This window comes from Tursiops truncatus, chromosome 4 (assembly GCF_011762595.2).
Source record: "Tursiops truncatus isolate mTurTru1 chromosome 4, mTurTru1.mat.Y, whole genome shotgun sequence".
Lineage (NCBI taxonomy): Eukaryota > Metazoa > Chordata > Mammalia > Artiodactyla > Delphinidae > Tursiops > Tursiops truncatus.
In genome coordinates, this window is record NC_047037.1 from 33,100,366 (window position 1) to 33,128,217 (window position 27,852).

At 41.6% G+C, this 27,852-nt stretch overlaps 1 protein-coding gene and 1 long non-coding RNA gene across 17 annotated transcripts; one reads left to right on the forward strand and one right to left on the reverse strand.

Moving 5' to 3' along the window:
• Positions 1–7,784: 7,784 nt before the first annotated feature.
• Positions 7,785–23,938, reverse strand: CDV3 (CDV3 homolog). 7 transcript variants are annotated; one of them, XM_073803806.1, is made up of 6 exons: positions 23,313–23,930; positions 22,509–22,585; positions 12,796–12,941; positions 11,358–11,517; positions 10,119–10,168; positions 7,785–9,710 (listed from the first exon to the last, which is right to left on the reverse strand). In XM_073803806.1, the coding sequence occupies exons 1-6, from the start codon at positions 23,550–23,552 to the stop codon at positions 9,694–9,696; spliced, it is 690 nt and encodes a 229-aa protein (XP_073659907.1). In that variant the 5' UTR covers positions 23,553–23,930; the 3' UTR covers positions 7,785–9,693. The 7 variants fall into 7 exon arrangements, with proteins under 7 accessions (XP_073659907.1, XP_073659908.1, XP_019789744.1 ...); XM_073803807.1 differs by having other exon boundaries at positions 7,785–9,990; XM_019934185.3 differs by having other exon boundaries at positions 7,785–10,168; positions 11,358–11,511; positions 23,313–23,938.
• LOC141278546 (uncharacterized) lies at positions 22,610–27,686 on the forward strand. Of its 10 annotated transcripts, none has more exons than XR_012331341.1 (4): positions 22,610–23,228; positions 25,618–25,675; positions 25,942–26,109; positions 26,448–27,685. It is a non-coding gene; the product is annotated as an uncharacterized lncRNA (long non-coding RNA). The 10 variants fall into 10 exon arrangements; XR_012331340.1 differs by lacking the exon at positions 22,610–23,228 and adding an exon at positions 24,025–24,475; XR_012331342.1 differs by lacking the exon at positions 22,610–23,228 and adding an exon at positions 24,025–24,303.
• Positions 27,687–27,852: the final 166 nt, after the last annotated feature.

Genomic DNA, 27,852 nt, shown 5'->3' on the forward strand with positions numbered 1-27,852 from the left:
TCTGATGAGGGAGTAGTATCCAGAATATACATATATATATATATATATATAACTCTTATAACAATAATAAAAAGCCAAAAAGTCAATTTAAAAATTAGCAAAGGATTTGCATAGACGAATTTTTCCAAAGTTATATCAATGGCCAACAAGCACATGAGCAGATATTCAACATCATTAATCATTACAGAAATGCAATCAAAACCATGAGATATCACTTCATGCCAACTAGGATGACTAGAATTAAAAGTCAGGTAACAAGTAATTATGAGGCTATGAGGAAATCAAAATCCTCAGACACTGCACAGACATTTTGGAAAAGAGTTTGGTAGTTACTCAAAAAAAGTTACCATGTGACCCAACAATTTCATTCCTAGATATATACCCAAGAGAATTGAAAAACATGTTGACATAAAAACTTGTAAGTTCATAGCAGCATTATTCATAACAAGGACAAAGTGGAAACAATCCAAATGTTCATCAAATGATGAACGGGTAAATGAAATATGGTATATCCACACAAGTCTGGCAATCAAAAGGAATGAAGTACTGGGACTACCCTGGTGGTCCAATGGTAAAGAATCTGCCTTCCAATGCAGGGGATGCGGGTTCGATCCCTGGATGGGGAACTAAGATCCCACATGCTGTGGGGCAACTAAGCCCTTGTGCCACAACTACTGAGCTCACGCGTCTCAATGAGAGAGCCCACCTGCCGCAAACTACAGAGCCCATGCACTCTGGAGCCCACACACCACAACTACAGAGCCTATGCACCCTGGAGCCCGCAAGCCACAAATATAGAGAGAAAAAAACCCGCATGCCACAACTGGAGAGAAGCCCGTGTGCCGCAACTAGAGAGACGCACATGTGCTGCAATGAAGACCCGACACAGCCAAAAATAAATAAACAAAAAAACAAACATGCCAAATGAAAGAAGCCAGTCAAAAAAGACCACATATTATAAAGCCCAGTTTATATGAAATGTCCAGAATAGAGAAATCTATAGAGAAAAAATAATAGTCGGTACCTAGCGTTGGGGATTTGAAGGGAAGTAGGAAAGGACTGCTCATGAGTATGGGGTTTCTTTGGGGATAATGAAAACATTCCAGAATTAAAAGTAGTGATAGTTCCATAACTTTGAGAATATATTGAAAACTACTTAATTGTACAATTTAAAATGGTGACTTTTATCTCAGAAAAAAAAGTTGGTTAAAAAATCCATGGAGGAACTTAGAGGAGGGAAGAGTGATAGGAAGTGTGTTTTTGTGTGTGTTCTATTTTAAATAGGGCTTTGAGAATAATCTCAATCAAATACAAAGAATGACCAAATAGTAAATCGTTAACATTAATGGCTGGCAGCAGCCATTCTGGGGACCTCATTCTATCACAAGGACACTGGTGCTGGCAAGTGCCATTTTGGAATCCTCCTTCTAGATTATTAGCACCGGGACCCCACCCCACACACCAGTTTGTCGGCACCAGTCCTTGGGCCCCCCCAAGCCAAGCAGCTATCTGCATGGGGACACAGCTTTACCCATCAGGAGACCAAGAGCAGATGTGGGCCTGCCTGAGGCCCCCAAGGTCCCTGACCTGGCCCCTCATAACATAGAACCCAAGAGCTGGCCCCACCCACTCGTGGGGCCCCCAAAGCCCGTAAGCCAGCCATGTCAGGACCTGGCCCTGACCACCAGTGGGCTGATACCAGCTCCAGAACCCTGGGCCCCTACCAGAGACCCCAGGACCCAGCTCCACCCTTTAGTGGGGGTTTAGTGAGACCAGCACTAGCCCTGGACCTGGTCTCACTCACCAGTGTTGGACACCAGCTCCGAGACACCTTGGGCCCCTCAGCCAGCAGCCTGGGGTCTGGCCTCACATACCAGTGGGCCAGCACTAGCCCTAGGCCCTGGCCCCAACCACTGGCAGTCTAACACCAGCTCTGGGACACCTGGGCCTGCAAGCAACCATCCCAGGACTCAGCTTTCTCACCAGCAAGCTGGCACCAGGCCTAGAACCGCCCCCCCGCCTCCTGAAGCCAGCTGCCCATGAATCAGCCCTGCCCACCAGTGGCTGGTGGCCTGTGCACTAAGCAGGTCCTTGTGACCAACTGGACCAGGGGCCAGTCATGACTACAAGCATGCCCACGGCAGTCTGCTCCACCACAACAGAAAATCCCAGAAGTTCACAGAGCGGGCACCCCTAGAGAATATAGGTCTGCTGACCGGAGGGCAGTGTGCTGCTGGGACACACAGGACATCTCCTACATAAGGTCACTTCTCCAAGATCGGGAAACATAACAGACCTACCTAATACATAGAAATAAAAACAGCAAATCAGGCAAAGAGGAAATAGAGGAATATGTTTCAAACAAGGAAAAAGATAAAACCTCAGAGGAAGAGATAAATGAAGTGGAGATAATCTACCCAGTAAAGAGTTCAAGGTAGTAATAATAAAGATGCTCAATGAACTCAGAAGAATGGATGAACACAGTGAGAAGTTTAACAAAGAGAAAATATAAAGACGACTCAAAAAGATCTGAAGAATACAGTAACTGAAAAAAAATACACTAGATGGAATCAACAGGAGACGAGATGATACAAAGGAACAGACCAGCAAACTGGAAGTCAGAGTAGTGGAAATCACCCAAGCTGAACAGAAAAAAGAAAAAAAAAAGTGAAGACAGTTTAAGAGACCTCTGGGACAACATCAAGTGTATTAACGGTCTCATGATAGAGGTCCCAGGAGAATAAAGAGGCAAGGAACATATTTGAAGATAAGAGTTCAGCACCACTAAACTGGTTCTACAAGAAATGTTAAAGGTACTTCTCTAAGTGGAAAAGAAAAGACCACAACTAGAAATGTGAAAATTACTAAAGAAAAATCTCATTGGTAAAGGCAAATATAGTCAAGGTAGTAGATCAATCACTTACGAAGCTACTAGGAATGTTATATGGAAAAGTAGTAAAATCACCTATATCCACAAGTAGTTAAGGGATACATAAAACAAGAAAATGTAAAATATGGTGTCAAAAACATTAAACATGGGGGAGTGAAAATGCAGGGCTGTTAAAATGTGTTCAAACTTGAGATAATCAACTTAATCATATATATATATATATATATAGTTATGTATAAACCTCACGGCAACCACAAACCAAAAATCTATAATAGATACACAAGAGAGGAAGCCAAATATAACACAAAAGCCAAATATAACACGCCAATCAAATCACAAGGGAAGAGAACAAAAAAAGGAACCAAAAAGAACTACAAAAACAACCAGAAAACAAGACCCAAATTTATGTGCTGCCTATAAGAGATTCACTTTAGATCTAAAGACACACAGAGTCTGAAAGTGAGGGGATGGGAAAAGGTATTCCATATAAATGGAAATGAATAGAAAGCCAGGGCAGAAATACTTATATCAGACGAAACAGACTTTAAAACAAAGACTGTAACAAGAATCAAAGAAAGACATTACATAATGATCAAGGGATCAATCCAAGAAGGTATAATAATTGTAAATATAACAACTGTAAATCCAAGAAGATATAACAATTGTAAATGTATAACAATTGTAAGTATACATGCACCCAACATAGGAGCACCTCAATATATATGGCACATTTTAACAGACATAAAGGGAGAAACTGACAGTAACACAATAGTAGGGGACTTTAAATTAAACACCCCTCTCTCCTTACATCAACGGACAGATCATCCAGACAGAAAATCAACAAACACTGGCCTTAAATGACACATTAGATCAGATGGACTTAACAGATGCATTTTTTCCAACCATAATGCCATGAGACTAGAAATTAATTACAAGAAAAAAAACAACTGCAAAAAGTACAAACACATGGAGGCTAAACAATATGCTACTGAACAACCAATAGGTCACTGAAAAAAAATCAGAGGAAATAAAAAGAAACCTGGTGACAAATGAAAACACAATGATCCAAAATCCATGGGACACAGCAAAAGCCATTCTAAGAGGAAAGTTTATAGTAATACAAACCTCAGAAAACAAGAAAAATCTTATACCTATACCTATAGGTATACCTATACCTATAGGTAAACCTCAGAAAACAAGAAAAATCTTATACCTATACCCAAACAACCTTATACCTAAAGGAAGTAGAAAAAGAACAAACAAAACCCAAAGTTAAGTAGAAGGAAAGAAATAATAAAGATCAGAGCAGAAATAAATGAAACAGAGACTAAAAATACAATAGAAAAAAAAGGAATGAAACAGCTGATTCTTTGAAAAGATAAATAAAATTGATAAACTTTTAGCCAGATACATCAAGGAAAAGAGAGAAGGCCCAAGTAAGTAAAAATCAGCAATGAAAACAGAGAAGTTGCAACCAATGCCACAGAAATATAAGATCATGAGAATACTATGAACACTTATATGCCAATAAACTGGAAAACTTAGAAGAAATGGATACATTCCTAGGAATGTACAATCTCCCAAGACTGATTCAGGAAGGAGAAAACATGAACAGACTAACAGTAATGGAAATTGAATCAGTAATAAAAACAAAAAAACAAAACAAAGAAAAAACCCCAAAAACTTCCAACAAAAGTCCAATACCAGACAGCTTTACAGCTGATTCTACGAAACATTGAGTTAACATCTACCCTTCTCAAATTCCAAAAATTGCAGAGGAAGAAACACTTCCAAATTCATTCTACAAGGCCACGATCACCCTGATACCCAAACCAAAGATATTAAGAAAATAAGAAAATTACAGGCCAATATCATTGATAAACACAGATGCAAAAATCCTCAAGAAAACATTAGCAAATCAAATTCAACAATACATTAAAAGGATCATACAACATGATAAAAGTGGGATTTAACCCAGGGATGCAAGGATGATTTATCCCCAAATCGATCAATGTGATACACCATATTAACTGAATAAAAATCATGATCATCTCAATAGATGCAGAAAAGCTTTTGACAAAATTCAAAATCCATTTATGATAAAAATTCTCAACAAAGGGACTTCCCTTGTGGTCCAGTGGGTAAGACTCTGTGCTCCCAATGCAGGGGGCCCGGGTTTGATCCTTGGTCAGGGAACTAGATCCCACATGCATGCCACAACTAAGACCTGGAGACACCAAAATAAATACAAAAATATTTAAAAAAAATTATCGACAAAGTGGGTACAGAAGAGAACATACCTCAGTATAATAAAAGCCATGTGTGACAAGCCTACAGGTAAAAAGCTGAAAGCATTTCCTCTAAGATCAGGAACAAAACAAGGATGTCCACTCTCACCACTTTTATTCAACATAGTATTGTAGGTCCTAGCCACAACAATCAGACAAGAAAAAAAATAAGAGGAATTCAAATTTCAAAGGATGAAGTAATGCTCTCACTGTCTGCAGATGACATGATACTGTATACAGATAATCCTAAAGATGCCACCAAAAAACTATTAGAACTTATCAATGAATTCAGTAAAGTTGCAGGTTACAAAATTAATATACAGAAATCTGTTGCATTGCTATACACTAACAACTATCAGAAAGAGAAATTCCACTTACAGTTGCATCAAAAAGAATACCAGGAATAAATCTGACTAGGAAGGTAAAAGACCTGTATTCACTGATGAAAGAAATTGATGACACTAACAAATGTGAAGATGTACTGTGCTCATGGATTGAAGAATATTGTTAAAGTGACCATACCCCCCAAGGCAATCTATAGATTCAATGCAATCCCTATCAAAATACCAATGCTGTTTTTCACAGAACTAGAATAATTCTAAAATTTGTATGGAAACACCAAAGACCCCAAAAGGCCAAAACAATCTTGAGAAAGAACGAAGCTAGAGGTAACATGATCCCTGATTTCAAAGTATACTACAAAGGTATAGTAATCAAAACAGAATGGTACTGGCATAAAAACACACACAGATCAATGGAACAGAATAGAGAGCCCAGAAACAAACTCACACTTTTATCATCAATTAATTTATGATAAAGGATATACAACAGAAAAGACAGCGTCTTCAATAAATGATTTGGGAAACTGGACAGCTACATGCAAAATAAACTGGACTACTTTCTCACACCATATATAAACTCAAAATGTAAGACCTGAAACCATAAAGTTTCTAGAAGAAAAAACATAGGGAGGATGCTCTTTACCATTGGTCTCAGTTTTGTGTGTGTGTGTGTGTGTGTATATATATATATCTTCTGTCTTCTCAGGTAAAAGAAACAAAAAAAAAAATAAACAAATGGGACTACATAAACCTAAAAAGCTTTTGTGCTTTTGCACAGTGAAGGAAACTACCAACAAAATAAAAAGGCCAACTACTAAATGGGAGAAGATATTTGCAAAGGATGTATCAGGTAAGTGGTTAATATCCAAATATAAAAAGAACTCATACAGGGACGTCACTGGTAGTCCAGTGGTTAAGACTCCACGCTTCCACTGCAGGGGGCATGGGTTCGATCCTTGGTCAGGGAACTAAGATCCTGCATGCCACATGGCATAGCCAAAAATAAAAATAAAAATAAAAATAAAAATAAAAATGGACAGAGGACCTGAAGGACCTGAGAAGACATTTTCCCACAAAAGTCATGCAGATAGATGTTCAACATCACTATCACCAGGGAAATGCAAACCAAAACCACAGTTATCACCTCACACCTGTCAGAATGGCTATTATCAAAAAGACAACAAATAACAAGAGTTCTCAAGCATGTGGAGAAAGGGGAACCCTCATGCACTATTTGTGGGAATGTAAATTGGTGCAGCCACTATGGAAAACAGTATGGAGGCTCCTCAAAAAATTAAAAATAGATCTACCATACGACCCAGCAATACCACTCCTGGGTATTTATCCGAGCAAAGTAAAATCATTATTTTGAAAAGACATGTACATCCCTATGTTCAATGCAGCATTATTTACAACAGCCAATATATGGAAGCAACCTAATGAAGAAAATGTGTTACATAGATACAATGAAATAACAGCCATAAAAGAGAATGAAAATTTGCCATTAGCAACATGGATGGACCTGGAGGGTATTATGCTTAGTGAAATAGTTCAGACAAATAGTGATTTCACTTATATGTAGAATTTATAAAACAAAAACAAAGAAACAGTCATAGATACTGAGAACAACACATGCCAGAGGGGAGGGGTGTGTGTGGGGATGGGTGAAATAGATGAGGAACATTAACAGGTACATACTTCCAGTTACAAAATAAATGAGTTGTAGGTATGAAAAAAATACATATACTTACATTCCAAAATGAACAGTTCAGTTAAAAAAGCACTTGTATTTGATTTTTGATATTTCAAAAATTTCACACTCCAACCAAAAATGACTGAAAATATACTTCCTCTAGTTTAGAAATTTAGGGACTATAATCCAGACTAAATCCTGAAATTTAAAATGGCTCTCATTTGAGAAATTTGTAAGCTTCTCAGAGGACAAGCCCTGAAATCTTTAGTTTACATAGTAAAGACTGTAGATTTCCCTACTATGGTCTAAGATAACACAATTTAATACAGCAATGAAGACAAGAATACATTTCAATGTTTATCTTTGGAAAATAATATTCATCACAGGTTCACAGCCAGTTTCATTCCAGGTCTGGTTTTAACATTAAGAGTACTCTACAAACATTTCTCAAATGGAAAGGTCACTCGAGATGACATTATCAGCCTCCTAGAGCAAAGGAGGAATGTCATCAATTCTCCATTTTCAAAGATAATCAGTTACCAGTTAAGAGTAAAAACCACCAGACTCCAAAATCTACATATTTACTTTTTATTGAATTTGTTAATGTTACAGAGTTTTTGCACTGCCAAACCATGCCTGAGAATTCAAAGAAAGAAATGGGAAAGAAATGGTACAATGGACAGCCTCATCCACCCATCATACAGCATATTAAAACTTGATTCATGTGCATTTTGATAATTTCACAATCTTTTAAAAAGTTATAAGAAGGGTTGGAATTTTAAATCTCCTGCAGGTCTTCAGATTTCTATGCCATTAAGTAACATTTCCACATATTCGTCTCAGTTCATTCCTCAATAACATAACCCCCAACGAAATTTTGCTGGAAAAAAATGCATATTTTAGGGGAAATATGTGGCTCAAGGTCCAAGAGGTTATTTGTTAAAAGATTTTTGGTTCTCAAATGAAGTCTTCAGATTAACCAAGAACCTTTGTTTCTCACTCATCCAACCTCTCCTTGGCTGGCTCAGCTACTCACCCAAGTACACCAGAACGTAGGCATCCTGCCTGCCACTTCAAATAATGCCAACATTATTGCCCAGATATGGTTCGCATCTGACAGCAGATGACTCTGTAACACTCCTAGGAGTGCGATTCCTGCACTGACACTTATCAAGACTGAACTCCTAGAGGAAAATGCTCCCACATCAGGATAGTTTTACTCACCCATTTGCTTCACTCTTGCCAGTAGCAAGTCTGCAACTCCTACATTTGGCAAAGGGATTTTATTACAGAGAAATCCAGACTCTGCATCAAGTGGTCACATGCCACTTTGAAATATTTCTATTGAACCGAAGATACAAAACTAGGAAATTACCAGACTATCTCATTAGATGGAAAGACTTTTCAGTAATCCTGGGTAGCGTCCTGATGTCCTTTTCCAGGACTAAAAATTACTGGATAGTTTAAGCTGTAATCATTAAAAACAGAAGTGCTACATCACCTGTCTTTCGCCCCTGACTCTCCAAATGAACAACGTAAAAAGACACACCAGGAGGTTGATGACAGAGCTAGGCTGAGACAATCACTGCGTCTTAATACCTTAAACGTTTGGGCACAAGTGCATCTGGAATTCTTGTCAGAGATCATGCAAGATCCATGAAACTTCAGTGGGTTTTAGGTTGAGGTTCTGCTCTCACTGCTTTGAATTTATAAGGACACATCTGTGACTCCCTTGGCCTGAGCAGAAAATATACTCTTTCCACAAGTTTACTATACAACTTAGACCTGATTAGAGGAAGCTTTAGCAGCACCTGAAGTAGAGCCCCCTGCATCTACTGCCCTTTGTATCAAAGGCCATCTGGTTCTGCTCTAGGGATTGGCAAATTCATGAGACGTTTCACAATTCCAATGCATATTTCAGGTTACTTAGCCAAGCAATATGCTCTGTCAAAGAACTATTCCAAGTCAAAGCAAAAAAAAAAAGAAAGAAAGAAAGAAAAAAAAAGCCTTAATATGGAACACAGAAAAAGTACTACCCAAATAAAAAATTACTAAAAAAATAAGATTATTCCCCCCCCCACACCCCTTTTCCCACTTGGTGACCCGAGTTTGGTTGAATTTAATTTGTGGTTACCTCAGAATACAACTCAAAGTTTAAATTATAAATCACAGCCCTACACAGATTATCTGAACACATCAGTTCTTTAGAGAGCGGCATGTTCCAGGAAGTCTAATACCCACTACAGAGTGTTCCTTATGAATGGGGCACAGGACAGGTTAATTAAGGTCACTTAAATCTTCATCTTTTACAGCAGATCAGAACCCAGAAGATGGCTGACTTTCTGCAGGATTTCTGATAGGAATCCAGTAGAGCTGGTTTCAAGTTTCACATCGACACTTAAAAGCTGTAACCTTCTTATCCAGAAGTTGTGATCCACATGAAGTCCACAATGAGTGCAGCAAATCTGAGGTAGTCAACCCTTACGAAGGCTCAGTATCTGAACATAAAAAGATTTTGAAATGACCACTGGCTGCAGTTTTCGATTATTTTGTATTTGCAGAGTAACTCTGAAAGAACACTGCTGAATCTAGTTGACACATTTATATAACAATGAAAATCCCCCTAAATCCAATACACATAAAGAGCAGTTGTGATACTTTAAACTTCCATAGTGCAATAGGGCCGGTCCCGTATACCGAGTGGTCTGCATCAGTTGTAGATCCAGCAGAGATCAGATGATGATGGCTGTCCGTGGTGGTTAGCTGTGGTCTAGTTACCTTAGAAGGGTTAGCAAACACCATTCCTTAATTGTACTGTGTGTGGCTGCTTTTCTGATTCTCAAGCACAGCATACTGGTTGTCTAGCTGAAGTTTAAGGGCCTGGTTTTTTGAAACCTCATCCCTACCTCTAGTTTTGTGTCTTACTACTTCAAAGCTCTTCTCCATTTCTTTATCCCTAAGGGAAAAGAAATGTAATCAGTAAATATTTCTTCTTCACTAGGTTGTTTTGAAAATATCCTTCCTTGAATTTAAAAAAAAGCCACCCCTTAGAAAAATCCTGAGGAAGGGACAGGAGGGGGAAACTGGTATATAAATCCTTACCAAAACCACTTTTAAGGTTTCAAATGAACAGAAAATATAGAATACTGTACTGAAGCTCTAGGGTCCTATTTTCTGTGGTAGCAAATCTACTGAATACTATTAACTGAAGACCTATTTTGGGACCAACTTCAAGACAACTGGAAAGTTAAAAAGCTGTCTAATGACATGGTGATTCCTTCTAAGACTCATTGTTACTCTTAGCAAATAATAGACAATACACATCTCTTTCTTTATGCATAAAGTAAGAACAACAATTTCCTCATTCAAGTAAAGTTCTACTCATTATTCAAAGAACTCTCCACGCATCTACTTTATGGGAGTGGGTCAGATAAAGATGAGTGTGGTGAATCACTGCCTCTCGTGGAGGACAGAGCAGAGGAACAAGTCAAGTGGAGGCTTAAATTCAAGCCAGCTATGCTCTCAAAGAGGCAAAAACGCTGGGATTTAATTTAAAAGCCACCCCGAAAAATTTCCATCTGATGTCATTTACATTTCTTCCCATTTTATTTACTTTGTAAAAAATTCATGTCCCTAAATAAGATGTGGATGTGCCATATGTGGTCATTTAACTCCAGGTAGCATTCATTTTAAGTACCTGCTGAAATAAGATTATTTTTAATATTAGATTTATAAATGCCAACATCTGTCATCTACTCATATTAACTGGGAATATAATGAAGTATTGCTGACTTTTCTAGTTTCTATATTACAAGGAACACAGAAGCAGCAATAATGTACTTAATATTTATTAAGAATTCTTACTAGATGAGACTTGTCATGGCTACAGAATGACATAAACTAGGGATAAGGGAAACTTGCAGACGAAGTTTGTCTTTGGTGCTCTTTCCCCTCGCCCCCCCGCCCCGGGTCCTTCCCCCCTTCTCCCCCCAGTCCTGGGCATATAAGTCCCACCTTAATTCTCAGTTGCCTCTCAGCTGCAGCTTGGGCTTTACTGCAACACCCCAGGTGGGTTTTCAAATCCCAAAAACCCCACTCCCTGGCCAAAGGATAGGGCTCCAAAACACAATATTGAGAATACTTACTTCCGGCTTTCTACATGCTTGGCAGTGGACTGCAGGGATGGGAACTGTGTATCACTGTAGATTTCTGGTGGTCCTTGGGGTGCTTTCCTTGTTGTGGTCAACCTGGCCCCAGGAGGCCTATACACGCCACTAGTCATTGTCGGTTCTGGGGTTTCTGTAACTAACATTTCAAAACAGTTTAGAGAAACTATTCAAGTGCTTGGCGTTTTAATAAGCTACTCCTGAATTCCTGATCATTTTAACAGTATGGAAAAAAACAATACTTACATTAAGGGTCTCTGAACAACAGAAGGAAAGTTATCTGAGGAAATGTCCAAAAGCAAAGGCCTATTTTTCTAGGGTAAAAGTAGTCTTCCAATTTCTCTTCCATGTACAATTTTAATTATCTATGTAAGTGAGTTCTATTAAGTCAACTTATTGGAAGTGGGAAAGGCATCTGCTGTTCCTGGGAGACAGGTCTCATCAGGGACTACCTTTCAAAGTATGACCACTTTTACATCATCAATGAATTTTTTATTTTCTAGTAAAACAGGAGAAAAAATTAAGCAGCCCAAAGTCTTGTACCATGACCAAGATTTTGAGGACACAGCCTTTCAGCTTTTCTTACACACCATTCACCGCCCCCCATCCTAAACATGAATTCAGTGTTTTACACACGTTTTCTAGTTATCCAAAGCTTCCTTTCAAATGAACATCTCTACATCATTCATTAGCTCAAGTGTAATGCAGCTAGAAGGAAAAACTATGCATGGTAGTAATCTGTGATCTTTGGACAGTAACATTTGGGGGTGATTTGTTATCCTTTATATTATTCTGTATAAAATGGGTATACATCAGAGCATTATTTCTCAACATTTTTTCTTTATTGCCTTCCTAAAAGAGCCTTTTTAGACAACTTTCTTCTAAACAGTACTGTCCCCACGCCCCAAGCAAAAAATGTTAATACCATAGATACACTGTACATATGTTTACATACTCTGGCCCTCTGATGGGCCACAAACCACTGTAAGATCCCTTTAAGATTTCTTTACCATTCCCACTCTCCCCCGAGCCAAGAAGCACTTTTCATCCTCTTGGGAGTGATAAAATCCACCTGTCTGAGAATTCATTCTTCAGAGAGAGTAAAATAGGGAATGGAAAAAAAAAGACACAGGTACCCAATATTCCTTAGTCAGCCGTCAAACATTGAAAAAAAATGCTTAAACATGTAAATCTGGCAAGCTATAGGGCTGCAGTAAGATTTAAGCAGCCTACAGCCTTAACTTCCAAATTTCTTTATTGAGGATATGAAAGTCTTTAGATCAGACACAAGTCTCTCTCCTAGGAATGGAAAGAAGACCCTACTCACCCAGTGCAAGCATGCATTTAGTTGAAAGCTGACTGCATATAAAATTATACACAAATAGACATCTTTATGAAAATGAAATATGAAGGTTACCAACTACTGGAGCAGGAGGTGCTTGTACCGGAGCTGTTTTATTCCAGGGACCTGAAGATTTTTCTACACCACCACCACCTCCTCCGCCTTCTTCCCAGTTATCACCTGGATCTTCTCTTTTTTCATTTTCATCTTCTTCCTTTTCACTATTGGAAAATAAACAAGTGAATTCAATTACAGAAACACCAGGAAAACTGTCAGTCCAAATCCTTAATTCTATCAATAATGATCTGTGATTCTGGAGAAGGTACTTATTAACCTCTTCAAGCCCAAATGCCTCACTTGCTTTTAAAAAAAAAAAAAGAGAGGAAGAATTAGGGGATTTAATCTATTTTATGCATTAGGACTTCATGTAAAAGGATTCATCGCTGGAAAAAGGTTGAGAAAACCTCTCTGTCTGACAGTCTCCATTTCCCTTTTTGCAAACTCCATACACTCAAGAATATCTAGAAATATTTAACGCACTGACATGCCAGGCTTTTAACAATCTGTGTTGATTATTTATAGCAGCCCCTACTGAGGGAGGGAAGAGAGGTCAATCTAACCTGAAATGTAGAGAAAAGGGCAACTTGAAAGATTAAAAGTACAATTACTTGATTTTTTTCCAGGACCAAAGTGTACAAACAGGCACTTACGGTAAGCATATTTTTAGTGATCAAATGTATGGGTTTTAAAAGTTGTATAATTTCATTTGCTAATCCTTTAGTACATGTAAAAAAATACTCTCAAAATTAATTCACATTCCAACAGAGGAAAACAAGTTAGCATTCAGTATTTACATCAGTGCTTCATACTTTATTAGTGTCAGTCTCTACTGTCTAGACATAGGAAATACATAGAACTGGTCCCTAACATCAGAGATGTGTCACGCATTTAAAGAAGAGTCTTTGGCTTACTAGTGATTATAAATGCAAAATATATCCTCAGTGGTGACATACCATTCTAAGACTGACTGAACTGTTCTATTTAATGCCTATTTTTAATTTTTTTTTTAAGATTTGATGTGGACCATTTTTAATGTCTTTACTGAATTACAATATTGCTTCTGTTTTATGTTTTCTTGGTTTTTTGGCCATAAGGCATGTGGTATCTTAGCTGCCCGACCAGGGACTGAACCCACATCCCCTGCACTGGAAGGCGAATTCTTAACCCCTGGGCTGCCAGGCAAGTCCCTATTTTTTTATTCTTGAATCGACTTGAGTCAGAAGTCTGTGATCTCTGCAAGGTATCTTTATTTCTCCTTGTGTTGGATTACTTATTACTATTTTATGTAAGCCTGAATTTGCTAAATTATCAAGTACATATATCTTGCCTCTATACCGCTGGCTTGACAGCACAAAGATAACTGCCAAATCAAACTTCCTTTTTGCAACTCTTTGCCCTTGCAGATGATGCACCTGGCACAGACCACCAACCTTCTCCCTGGATTACTTTCCATGACAGTGGTGGTGTTTCCTAGGTCTTCAGCTTATCAATCTCTGTCATCAATCTAACTGTCCTTTCCTCTATTAAAAAAAACAGGTTGCGGGACTTCCCTGGCAGAGCAGTGGTTAAGAATCTGCCTGCCAATGCAGGGGACATGGGTTCGATCCCTGGTCCAGGAAGATCCCACATGCCGCGGAGGAACTAAGCCCATGTGCCACAACTACTGAGTCTGTGCTCTAGAGCCCGTGTGCCATAACTACTGAAGCCCACGCACTGCAACTACTGAGCCTATGTGCCTCAACTACTGAAGCCCCCATGCTCTAGGGCTCATGTGCTGCAATTACTGAGACTGCATGCTGCAACTACTGAAGCCTGTGTGCCTAGAGCCCATGCTCCTCAACGAGAAGCCAATGCAATGAGAAGCCTGTGCACCGCAACAAAGAGAAATCCCGTGCGCGGCTGTGAAGACCCAACGCAACAAAAAGAAAAAAGAAAATGCTACATGCTGCTGCCTAAAGCTCTGTCCCTGGCCTTCCACTCTTTCAGACATTTTCTCCTTTTGATATCTGATCCATGACAATGGCCATAACAACGTATATATGACTCCTACCTTGACTGTGACCTTGGGAACATCAGGGTATATCCTGGTTTCTGCAAAATGACATCTAAGGGTGCTTTCTTTCCATGTCTATTAAAATAAGTTCTGGCTATATGACAAATTTCTTGAATAGCTAATGGTCTTCTTTAAAGACACTCAGATAATAGTATCATCACTTATTGTCCACCAACCAGAGATGATTCCAGAATTTAGAGGCCTAGGGTGGCAACAGAAAGCGAGAAAGGGAACAAACTTACCTTCAATCTGCATTTAGAGCCCGATTTTACTAAAGACTATAGTTTGAGAGGAAAAAAGCGTGGGGAGTATGGCTAAGCCAGCCTTCAGTCTTCCTTTTTGCTAACACATAATAGAATCCTATGGAGCCATTTAAAATGTTAGGCCTACACTAACATGGAAGTAATAATCATGTCACATAAACCAACAACGTATCAATACTAAAAATCTATGCACCTAATATAGATAGAAAGACAATTAGAATGATTTCTTGGGTAAATGTTAAAAAGTGGGTGCTAGAATGCATGACTTTATTTTCTTCATGGAGCAAGCAGTTATGAGCAGATTTTAAAGCCAAACTGGCTGGTTCAATACACCCAGGCTCTGCCATTTACTAGCCAGGAAGACTAGGTACGGCATCTAACTTCTGTATGCCTCAGTCTTCTCGTGTAAAAAGGGGGTAACAGCCCCATTATGAAGATTAACAGACACAAAGCACTGATAACAGTGCTTGGCACATGGTAAGTGCCGTAAGCATTTGGTATTACATGCTTTTTATTTATTATTTTTTAACATCTTTATTGGAGTATAATTGCTTTACAATGGTGTTAGTTTCTGCTTTATAACAAAGTGAATCAGCTATATGTATACATATATCCCCCCTCCCTCTTGCGTCTCCCTCCCACCCTCCCTATCCCACCCCTCTAGGTGGTCACAAAGCACCGAGCTGATCTCCCTGTGCTATGCGGCTGCTTCCCACTAGCTATCTATTTTACATTTGGTAGTGTATATATGGCCACGCCACTCTCTCACTTCGTCCCAGCTTACCCTTCCCCCTCCCCGTGTTCTCAAGTCCATTCTCTACATCTGTGTCTTTATTCTTGTCCTGCCCCTAGGGTCTTCAGAACCATTTTTTTTTTTTTTTTTTTAGATTCCATATATATGTGTTAGCATACAGTATTTATTTTTCTCTTTCTGACTTACTTCACTCTGTGTGACAGTCTCTACGGCCATCCACCTAACTACAAATAATTCAATTTCGTTTCTTTTTATGGCTGAGTAATATTCCATTGTATATATGTGCCACATCTTCTTTATCCATTCACCTGTTGATGCACACTTAGGTTGCTTCCATGTCCTGGCTACTGTAAATAGAGCTGCAGTGAACATTGTGGTACATGCCTCTTTTTGAATTATGGTTTTCTCAGGGTATATGCCCAGTAGTGGGATTGCTGGGTCATACAGTAGTTCTATTTTTAATTTTTTAAGGAAACTCCATACTGTTCTCCATAGTGGCTGTATTAATTCCCACCAACAGTGCAAGAGGTTTCCCTTTTCTCCACACCCTCTCCAGCATTTTCATATTTAGGTTTTCATATAAGCACCACATATACCACCTTTATAATAAGAAAAAACATAGTTTTCATTAAAAAAAAAAAGCAACATGAAAACATGTTCTTTTAAAATGGACACTAAGCAGTATGATCTTGCTTCCTAAAGCTTTTAAGTAGAATGATCAGGTAAGAGTATGAAAGTCATAATTTATCCAGGAGTCTAACAGTGGTATCCAAATGTCAAAATTGTCCCAAAAGAAGTTTTTTTAAAAAGTTACCCACCTCTGAAGCCACACCTATGTAATTACACTAAAATGTAATTTGCTTGGTCCATGAGTAAAAGCACAGGTATAACTGACTAGCTATAATTGACTATGTAGTTAGCAATGTCGCAGCAACCCAATCCATGCCAGACTGGGTGATAAGATCCCCACAAAGATTTAAGTGACTTCATGGCACTTTTACATTCTTATATCCCCAAACTGTGATAGCTTTCATTTGATCAGTTACATTTAGAAATGGTTAATTTCAACAATGCACTGAATTAAAATAGCTTTTCCCTTAAATTATTTTAATATTTAAACTCCAGAATTATCAGCTTGCAATAAACTGAAAATCAAAAAAATTTTAACACTGATTATCCCTAAGCAGAAGGGATTATGAATAATTCTTGCATATTTCTTTATGCTGTTATACTCTTCAAATGTTCTAAAGAACAAAAACATTGTTTTCCTAATCTGCAAAAAAATAAACTTTGAAGAAAAACTCCAATTTGGTCTGATAGAATGCTGAGAGTCTCAAAGAAAAGAAGATTCCTTTACTGTCTAGTGTTCATCACCTTTTCACCCTCAGAGACAAGTGAAGAAATGAATTTAAAAAATCACAAATCTAAAATACCTCTAGATTACAAACTATTACTAGAAAATAAGAGTGATCTGTTTTAATTAGAGGGATTGTATATTGATAATAGGCACAAGACAACTTAGTATTTTGCTTCATAAGATTCTGAAATATCAGCTAAACTAAACATTGGAAATTGTCTAGTCAAGACACTTCACCCAACAGAGGGAAATAAGGCCCAGAGATGCTAAGAGCCTTGCCCAAGTGCTATAGTAACAATGGCAGGATAGAAATAATTTAAATAGCCTACTACTCTTTCATATTTACATATTCCAGAAAATGTCAAACCTCCAAATGCCAAAGAACAAAAATCATGTTGCAGAGAATTATTTCCACAGAAGACAACTAGGCTAAAATTTGGCGTCTGATCCAAATATAATATACAACGTCTCATCAGCTAAATTTGATGTTTTAAAAACTACAATGCTTAAAAAATAAGTAAATAAAATAAAAATAAAAACTACAATGTTACTGTAAATTCATTATCACAATCCAAAGTATACTGTCTTGAATATGCATTAGTCTGTAAGGCACTATTTTGGGGTACTGGGAATGATAATGCTACAAAAAGGAATATTTACTGAGCATCTACTATACCAGGCAGTGTTGTACCCGTTTTACAAAGTTAAAAATCGAAAGAACACTAAGGCGGGGAGAAGACCCATTGTACATATGAGGAGACTGATATTCAGATACTTAAGTACCTTCACCAGGGCTACAATGTAGCAGAGCCAAGTCAGTGGGACTCCAGAGCCCATATTCTTTCAGGTTGCCTATTACTTCATTTCACTCTCTTTATAGCTCTAAAATATGAAACAAAAATTTTCCCTATTTTGAGATTTGAGAAATTCACTTTTTTTTAGTAAGACTGATCAGGATCACACATTCTACAGCGGTGTATCTATAAAGAACTGAACATTCTTACCTCCTTATCTCAAGGGACATTACAGGAGAATTTATGTATCCTAACTCCCCCTTCCCCAAAAGCAGCTAAAACAAAATCCAGACTTGACTGCACGTTTGCCAGAATGCTGGGCAGCACCACTGATTTGACCCTATTATCCAATCACTGTTACAACAGTAAACTGGGGGGATAGAAATGGCCTGATGAGCCATGGCTGGCAGCTTAAAATGTCACTGTATTTCATCCAAGGACTCTTTCTTGACCTGTTCATGGTAGACCTAAGCGTCTCTCCTGGACTCCACGGCCCCTGCACATCACTGAAATGATCTACTAGTGTTCAGTAGAGCATGAGTTTTTTTTTTACAACTCCAAGACCCAGCAGTTGATGCCCAATATCCAGGACAAAGCAGTGCCACAAATATTTGCTACTACGAATCCAGCTTGGATGCTGGAATAATTTCTTCTCTTCAAAGGACAAATTAACCAGCTCTACCTAATGGGTTTAAAAGTCTAGATTTCTTAAGATTCCTAGAAAACCACTGGGATCCAAGGACTCAATTTTTTATTGAAACATGACACATGCTCACCATTTAGTAATAAGTAGTAAATGAAATCTTTCTTCCTCAAATCCATTTTAAAGATGGGAAAGGCCTATAGGTCCTACTATCAACCAATAATCTAAGCTCAAGCGCTAGGCCCCTTCTTTTATCACCATCTCAATGGCTTCCCTCTCAGAACTTGTCTGTAAACAATGTGATCTTGAATAAGATTAACCTAGACACAAAACTTGACACATGACCTCATAATACTCTTGGTCCTTAAATCTTGAGCTAATGGGTAAATGTGAGCTAGGACGTTAATACAGTATGCTTGCTGCTGCTGAAAACTCTCCCCCTTTCAATTGCACACTCACCTTCAACAAACGTCCAGCATGCTAACTTACTACGAGGACTAGTGTCAAAAACTTTTAAGACTGTATGCAGCTAACTAAAGAGAAAGTAAGTGTGGCAAAAATGATTTGTACATCTCCAGCAAGAGTATAAGGGTACTTATTCTACTATTCTTGCAACTTTTCTGAGGTTTGTAATTTTTCAACACAATAAGTTGGGAGAAAAACAATTAAGACTATAGATGGAGAATTTCAAGATATTTTTAAGTCAACTTCAAAGTGTCATTTTCCCTTGTTTCATATTGAAATAGCAAGGCTGTCTCTCTCATGGATAGAAAAGGTAACAAACTAAAGGCATAACCACCCCCCTCCAATTCCACAGAAGAGAGAGATCTCATTTCTCTCCCCTTCTGAGGGCTTCTGCACAAAAGGTAAGACCAAGTCATAAAAGACAATCATTCAAGATCTCCAGCAACTCTGAGAAGGATTTTTCTTTATATGGTTATACTAATGCCAACCTGAACATGTCATGTTCTCCTATTAAGTCCATAGTGAACTGACTCACCAGAGTAGGACTTTAGTCATGATAATATTATGTGCCTCCATTACCCCTTCTCCTCAAATATTGGTATTATAAAGCAGGTGCCTCATGGTTAAATAGCAGAGAAATTCCCAAGAGTAAGACATTCTAATTTACCCACTAAACAGAGGTTGATTAACATTAACCAAGTGGATATATTATGAACATCCTGTTCAAAATCCTCACAAAAATCCTGAGTAGTCATCTCAATTTTGCAGATAACATTCACAAGTAAAGTAACTCGCCCAAGGTCACACATATGCAGCAGGGCTAAAATGCAAGCCCAGGTCTGTCTTTCCCTAAAGTCCATGTTTTTGCCACATTATCAACTATATCCTATTTGTGTGAGTAACCTACTTCCCATTCTATTGAACCAATGTGTCTTTCCTTGTAGACTCCCACTCCTACTGAGTCAATGTCAAGAACATTTAATACAAAGTTTATAAAGATATTCAGTACATGGTTGACCCTTGAACAACAGGGGTGTTAACATGCCTCATCTGCAGTTCTTCCGTATCGGTAGATTCAACCAACCGCAGGTCGTGTAATACAGCATTTACTATTGAAAAATATCTGCATATAAGTGGACCCATGCAGTACAAACCCATGTTGTTCAAGCGTCAGCTGTATAAAGTGAAAGTTTTTGTCATTATTATTAACCCTCTGATGGCTTCTCACTCTCAAACCTTTCCTGGAAGCCCTCTGTTGATTAGATTCCCCTGTTGATTTATGAAGGCAACGGAGACAGACCCCAGACTCCACAGTGACTGAGAATCCACAAAAGCAGCTTCCTGAAGAAGGTATGTTTCTCAATGTTAGCAGGTAAGAGAAAGATCTCTGGATGGCCACTGAGGGGCAATGACTAGATGCTAAATAATGAAAAAAGCAGTACAAAAAAGCTGGTCTGGGCTTCCCTGGTGGCGCAGTGGTTGAGAGTCCGCCTGCTGATGCAGGGGACATGGGTTCGTGCCCCAGTCCGGGAAGATGCCACATGCCACGGAGCAGCTGGGCCCGTGAGCCATGGCCGCTGAGCCTGCGTGTCCGGAGTCTATGCTCCACAACGGGAGAGGCCACAACAGTGAGAGGCCCACGTACCGCAAAAAAAAAAAAAAAAAAAAAAAAAAAAGAATCCTCCTGCCAATTCAGGGGACATGGGTTTGATCCCTGGTCCGGGAAGATCCCACATGCCACGGAGCAACCAAGCCAGTGCACCGCAACTACTGAAGCCCACGCACTCTAGGGCCCGCTTACCACAACTACTGAGCCTGTGTGCTGCAACTACTGAAGCCTGTGTGCCGCAACTACTGAAGCCTGTGTGCCTAGAGCCCATGCCCTGCAACAAAAGAAGCCACGGCAATGAGAAGCCCGCACACCACAATGAAGAGTAGCCCTCGCTCGCGGCAACTAGAGAAAGCCCGTGCGCAGCAACAAAGACCCAACACAACCAAAAAAAGAAAAAACAAAAAACATCTAACACACGAAGGAAGCCAGGAAGTGGCTGGGAATAAACCTCCAGTCTAATCACCTCTACTTCACACCACCACGGAAGGTATTTCAAATGTGGGGAAGCTGCATTTCCTAAAAGTTTCCCACTATCAATCAGGTTTCACTTTGCTTAAGCTCACACAGCGACGTGAAAGAACCTAGGACATAAATGCCTAGTTGTGGTAAGTATCCAACAAATGTCATAAAAGTTAGCCCTGGTTTTTTAATAAGTTATTTAACACCATAAATGTTACCATCTAGAGAGGTCAAAAGACAGTATTTTGTTAAGGAAAAGTATTTCCTCCACTGTGCCAGGCAGTCACGGGCATATATAAATCACAGACTTCAAACTGGAAGGCAGTGCATCGGGTTCACTTCTTTTTTTGGCTGTGCTGTGTGGCGTGCGGGACTTTAGCTCCTTGACCAGGGATGGACCCCAGGCCCCTGGTAGTGAGAGTGCTGAGTCCTAACCACTGGACTGCCAGGGAATTTCCAGGGATCACTTATTTCTTGAAACTGAGAATAAAGGGTTTTTAATCTAAACCAATGGATTTTCTACTTCATGAGACCCTCAAAAACATGACATTTATTTACATGAATCTAAAGTCCATGTGACTACCATAGACTGGACTTGATAAAATACGTTAATTTCAAATTCTCTAAGCCAACCAATCCAATTTTCAGAAATTACTGTTTTCTTGAACTTTAAAAATATACTTAGAGTATGATTCCATTTCTATAAGTTTCTAGGAAAATTAATCTAGTGTTAGGTTAGTGGTCATTTGAGGGGTGAAAACAGTGACTATGAGGGGGCTTTCTCCTCTACCAGTAATGTTCAGTTTCTTGACCTCAGTGCTAATTACACAAGTTGGTTTCACTGTGTGAATACATAAAATCTGTTATTTCCCTCTAACTATGCTTCAATTACGAATACATATATAACTTGTTTGTAAAATCTGCTATTTCCCTCTAACTATGCTTCAATTACAAATACATATATAACTTGTCTGTCACAGAGGATCTGAAAACCACCCCTGTTATTTTTTGAAACAAAAAGAAAAACTAACTTCGACCCACCAATATTAAAAGTAAAAATTTTGAAACCACAAAATCCATTTTAGCTGTCTCAAAAAGGCCTAACCAAGATTTGAAGCAGGCAAGCTCTCACAGGATTTTAGAGCTGGCAGCTAATTTGATCAGCATATAGAAGGGCCGCCATCAGAGGAATAGGCACAATCCATTAGAGTCCTAATAAGCATATCTAAAGCACAAGAGTACTGTGATGCTGTTTTGGGGCTAAAAACCCCCAAACATACAGTATCTATCCCTTGAGTTATCTAAGCACGTCTGTAACCAGACCATACCTTATTTGCATTGCTTGAACTCTTAGGCCGCTGTAATCAACCTCTTTTTGCTCAAATTCTTTCCACTCATCTTCATCCTGTAAAACAGGTACCACTTAGTCAATTAAAGCTACTTGTAAAAACACAACTAAGACAACTATCAGACTATGAAAAAGGGATGAAGCGGCTGGAACCTAAAGTGTGGACTCGTTTTCTGGCCAAAGCCCTTGCTCAATCCCAAGGCCAACTAGGCTGGAGGACAAACGTGAGTAAACTTTACTTCCACCGCGTTCCTTCATGAGACCTGTTACTTTAAAAGCAACCAGGAAACGCCAGATGAAATCAACAGGAAGCCCACAACTAAACGTCTAGCTCAATCTTGCCATGAGACTTTTCTTTTACGGACTTCGGGACCAAGTCGTGCCAGTTAGCGCTGCCACAAATGTGATTGTTAGAAAATTCAGCTCAGACTACTGGTCTGAAATCAGAACGCTAAATTACTCAGAGTAGACGTCATTCGATAGATGCACTTCCGACCCGGGCCGATTCCCCGGGAGGGTGCCGCCGCCAGCTTGCGTCCTCGCCCGAGCCAAGCGACGCGGGTCGGGAGCGGGGTGCCGGGGGTCCAGCGGGGAGCGCGAGGCGGCCCGCCGTGGGAAGCCCGCGTCACGTGGCAGCCTCCGCGCCCATCAGCCCGCCAGCCGGGCCCCGGCCGCCCCTCCCGGCCGTTTCCCCGGGCAGGCAAGCAGGCAGGCGGGCGGGGGCGGGCACATGGGCGCAAGCGCGCGGCCCGGGCCCCGACTCCCAGTCTCCCTGGCCCCTCACCTTTGTCACAACCTTGGTGGCGGCCCCGGGGCCCGTGGCCCCCGCGCCCGCGGTCCCGCCGTCGCCCGGCCGGGTCCCCACGCCCGCCCCACCGCCCGCCGCGCCCGCGGCTCCGCTGCTCCCGCCGGCGACGCCCGCCGAACCCGCGGCGCTTGCCGCCCGGTTGCTCCGCTCCTTCTTCTTCTTCTTGTCTCTCTTGGCGAAGAAGTTGTCCAGGCTCCGCTCCTCCATCTCAGCCATGGTCGCGGCCTCCTCGGCCCGGATGGGTGGGGCCGGCGGCGGGCGCAGCCCGCGGGGCTCCGAGCTCGGGGTCGAGGCCGGCTCGGCGCTCAAGCTCCCGGGCGCGGCGACGCCTCAGCCCCGCGGGGTCGCCGAGGCGTTTGCGGCGGGGCGAGCGGCTCCCCCCGCGTGCTGGCGAATGGTGGTACGGCCCTCCTCCGGGCTCGCGTGCCGCTGCCGCCGCCCCGCCCGCCCGGGCTGCAGCGACAGCGGTGCAGGATCCCGCCTGCTCCGCAGCCGGAGGGCAAAGGGAACGTTCGGGCCAGAGGTTCCAGCGAGAGTGCTAGGCTAGCGGCGGCGCGTGAAGGGGGAGGACGCGCGCACGCAGGCCCAGATAGGAGGGGAAGGGGGTTGGGGAGGGAGGGAGGGGGAGGGGGAGGAGGGCGGGCGGGCCCCCAGAAGAGAGAGGCAACACCCACGCCTGCGTACTTAGCTCCACCCGCCAGTGTGGGAGAGTGGAGGGGAGGGCGGCGGGAGGAGACGGAGGCGGGGCTGGAAAAGGAGCTAATCATATGCCAGAACGAAGTGCTTTGGCGACCATCCCTGTCTCGGACGGGGCGGGGCCATGGCTTGGGGGCGGGGAGAGGGTATATGCTAAATGTGACGTGCCTGATGACTCTTGCCTCCCGATTGGTCGAAGGTTTAGCCTTGGGGGCGGGCATTTAGAGGGCTGGTTGGTGACTTGGCTAAAGAGGTCCGGTCGAAGGGGCGGGTAGGTCCCGTCTGGGCGCATGCGTACGATACACGTGTGTCTGCTCGTCAGGGGCCAGCTGGGGCCTTTTAGTCGTTTGAACTTTAGCGAGACGGAAAGGCCCTGTGTTAAGCTAGCTATGTTAAAGATGGTACCACCCGCTCTGCTGGCCTCTGTACTTTCACCCTCTCTGGTCTGGCAACTATTCATTTTCATCATAGGGGATGATTGTTATGAAAGTGAGGAGCAGTGGCCTTGAAGTTTAGTTCTCATTTACTAAAAGATCTTAGTAAGCCAGTAGGTAGTTAAAAGGAGATTGGTTTTATCTATTGGTTTTATCTATACTCTACTAGATATTGATTTATCTACCAAGGTCAAGCTAAATCTGACCCTCAAGCTCCTGATCTGTAAAATGGAGATGTTAGCTCTTGCAAGATACTTGGGGAAAGAGTACCTCTTAGTTGCAGTGCTTAATACACATTGGATGCGATAAATGATTTTACATTTAAATAGTATCCCCTGCCCTGACGAGATGACTGTAATCTATCTTTTTTTTTATCCCTGATAAGAGGAGGGGAATGGCATACCATAGTAATGGGGACCAAATGTGCCCATGCTATACGTGGTTGTGCCATTTAAGTACCTTTTTGGCCTTGAGAATGAAATGAATCCTTGCATATGAAAAAGGGCCTCTAATGTAAGGTATTAAACTTTCCACTTCCTCCTTCTAAAGACAGAGAACTGTCACAACCACTGAGGAAATGACTCAGACTTATGTTAGTAGCCTTGTGGGGTAGATAGAGCACAGCCAATAAATGGAGCTACTTCTTGGTCTTTTCCTTTACAGTTTTTCCGTTAAAGTTTGTCTCCCCCATGCCCCCTCCACCTACACTATTAACGTACTAAGCCTAGAATATGTCAAAGAAGCAAATCAAGGGCCTGGCCTTGGCCAACAGCAAGCTTACGTATAATTCCGCAAACATAAACTGCCCTCAACCATCTGGGATGGGTCTCTAGGTAACTTCCTTCTGTGACACCAGGTATCTTCTTGTGATGCAGGCCAAGTTCAGTATTGCCCTTCCCCCACCTTCCTTAACATCTCTGATCCAATTTCTTTTTCTTCCTTTCTCTCCCTCCCTTGCTTTCCTCCTTCCTCGTTCCCTTCCTTCCTTTTGTTCTTTCTTTCATCATCTGTGAAGGACCTATTTAGCTATATTTAAGGCAATGTCCTTTGTTCCAGGCAGAGTAATTTGTCATTCCTGCCTTCAACTCCGTTATAATCTAGAAGAAAAGATCTAGATATGAATAACTGAAATTCAGTCCTCCTTTTCTTAGGTCCCCATCAATGTATCCGTGTCTTGAAAGAAGTAATGATGGGAAAAAAGCAGAGAAGGTACAGCAGTTGAGGGTTAATGCAGTAAAATTCTCTACTACATCTTTCAGTGTGATTGATGGCATGCTCCCCAAACTTGATCATATGTAGAAAACTCAGGTCAGGCCAGTAGAGAGACAAGGGTCTTTGTGGTTGTGTCATTATCTGTAGTTAATAGTCTCCCGCATGGAGCTGGTCTCCTCCACTTTGAATCCCCTGACCTGAAACTGACAGCATATATTCCTACCAGGTTTTCCTCTTAAATCTCCCTTGCTACCCTCCTCCAGATGGGTTACACAGAGCCCTGAATCCTCATCTTCACCCCGTCCTCATCATGAAGCATCATCCAGCTCTCTCGATATTTGGACCTTCCCCATCTTTAAAGCAAAACAGACCTTCATTTGTACTCAGTAGATGGAAAGTTGAATAGTGGCGAGCACTCGGAACATTACCAGGTATTTCAGCACATCTTCTAACTATCCTAATGCTGTCTGAATGTGGAAATTTCTCTCTGAGTCCTCTGAAGTGGTATAATCCAAAGGACATCATTTATCTCCCTCGACAAGGCCCACTGAGCTCCAATATTCCATGAGCTCAAGAGCTGGCACAGGGCAGCTGGGCCCAGCCCCATTATCCCTGGGTTCTTTTTTGCTGAGCTATTCATTCCAAGTTCCATTCTGCTACCTAGGCTGGAAATTCTACACACGCTCAGCTCAAAGGAATGCAGCTCATGCTGGCCAAAGACTTGCCAGGAAATGAGGAGTAACTTTTCATTTGTGGCTTCCTCTCTCAGATCTGTGAGCTACTGCCTGGCCTGTTCCACTGATGACCTTTTCCAGTTGGGGAGCAGCTACTTTCAGGTCACTTCCTCTGGTGAAACCTCTACTGACTTCTACAGGCAGCCTGGTTCCTGACCTTTAAAGGCCCAGAGACCTTTTGTTTGGCATGGGTATTTGATGCTTTCCTGGTATTTGTATGATTTGTTGTTTAACTATTCATCCACTCATTAACTCATTCATTTATGTAAAACATTTATTTAATGAGTACCTACTGTATGCCAGGTCTGATGTTAGGAGTTAAGTATAAGTCAGATATAGGCCCTTCCCTCACAGAGCTTACTGTATGGTAAACTGGTAGCCAGAAGCACACAGGTATACATACAATTATAGCACATTGAAAATGTAATAGGGGCCGGGTGGGTGCGCAGCCCTTAGAGCCTGGGTTAGAGGTCCACTCCACCAACATCCTTGCAGTGGTCCTTGCAGCAGAGAGTGCGGTGAGAGGGGGATCACGGCTTTCTCCCTGGGACCCTCCAGGCCCTCCGGCCTCGGGGCCAGCAGGTGAGCTGGGGGGCCTGGGGACAGGGCTGTGTCCTGCGGGGCTCCAGAGTCCTCGCCACAGGCACCCATTGGCCAGGCCCAGGCCTTGAAACAGCCGAGAACCTCTCCCTCATCCCCACTTCTGTGATCTAATGGCAGCGGCTGTCTTCTGCAGGACCTGGCCCCCGTTTGGGTGGCTTGAGGAACATGAGGGCCTGTGGGGTCCTGTGCACCTTGCCCCCTCAGTGATGAAGGCTGGGCGGGTCTGGGGACCTGGCCCTGAGGGCGCCACCAGCTGAGATCTGCCTCTTCAGCCCGGCCTGGGCACTGGAGGGAGGACCCAGACTGGGTGCCGGACAAATGCTCCTGGGCAGGGTAACCGGCCTATGCAAGGACCCCCTCCCCTTAGCCAGGGCCTGGACCTTGGAGGGCGAAAGTTGAGCCTTGGAACCTTGCCCCTTTTAGGTGGAACAGAGGATAACATTTGTTTTGGTGGCGGTTTACAGGAACATGGTGACCTGACCTCAAGAACAAAGGATCTGACACCAAGAAGTTTGCAGCAACTAACCATGCCTCTGTCTTACCTTTCCTAGAAAAGGGCTTTGCTGAAAGCTTTTGGGGAGTTTGGGGTTTTTAAGGCATGAGCCACCCCTCTCCTTGCGTGGCCCCACAATAAACCTTTCTCTGCTCCAAACTCTGATGTTTTGGTATTGTTTCGCCTCACTATGCATTGGACACACGGCCTTGTGTTCAGTAACAAAAACACTTGAAGGTAAGAATGGTGTTGGGCATACAGCCTATGTCACAGAGGCATTTGACCGAAGTTTGTAAAATGTCTCCACTAGTCCCCAGTTTTCCACATTAACAGGGGATTGCACA

Coding starts and splice junctions, on each gene's coding strand:
- CDV3 (XM_019934184.3), bottom strand. CDS start 23,552: ATGGCTGAGATGGAGGAGCGGAGCCTGGACAACTTCTTCGCCAAGAGA. Junction 11,518..12,795: donor ACCTCCTGCTCCAGTAGTTG/GTAACCTTCATA, acceptor TTGAAATGTTAG/TTACAGAAACCCCAGAACCG. Junction 10,169..11,357: donor AAGCATGTAGAAAGCCGGAA/GTAAGTATTCTC, acceptor CTTTTCCCTTAG/GGATAAAGAAATGGAGAAGA.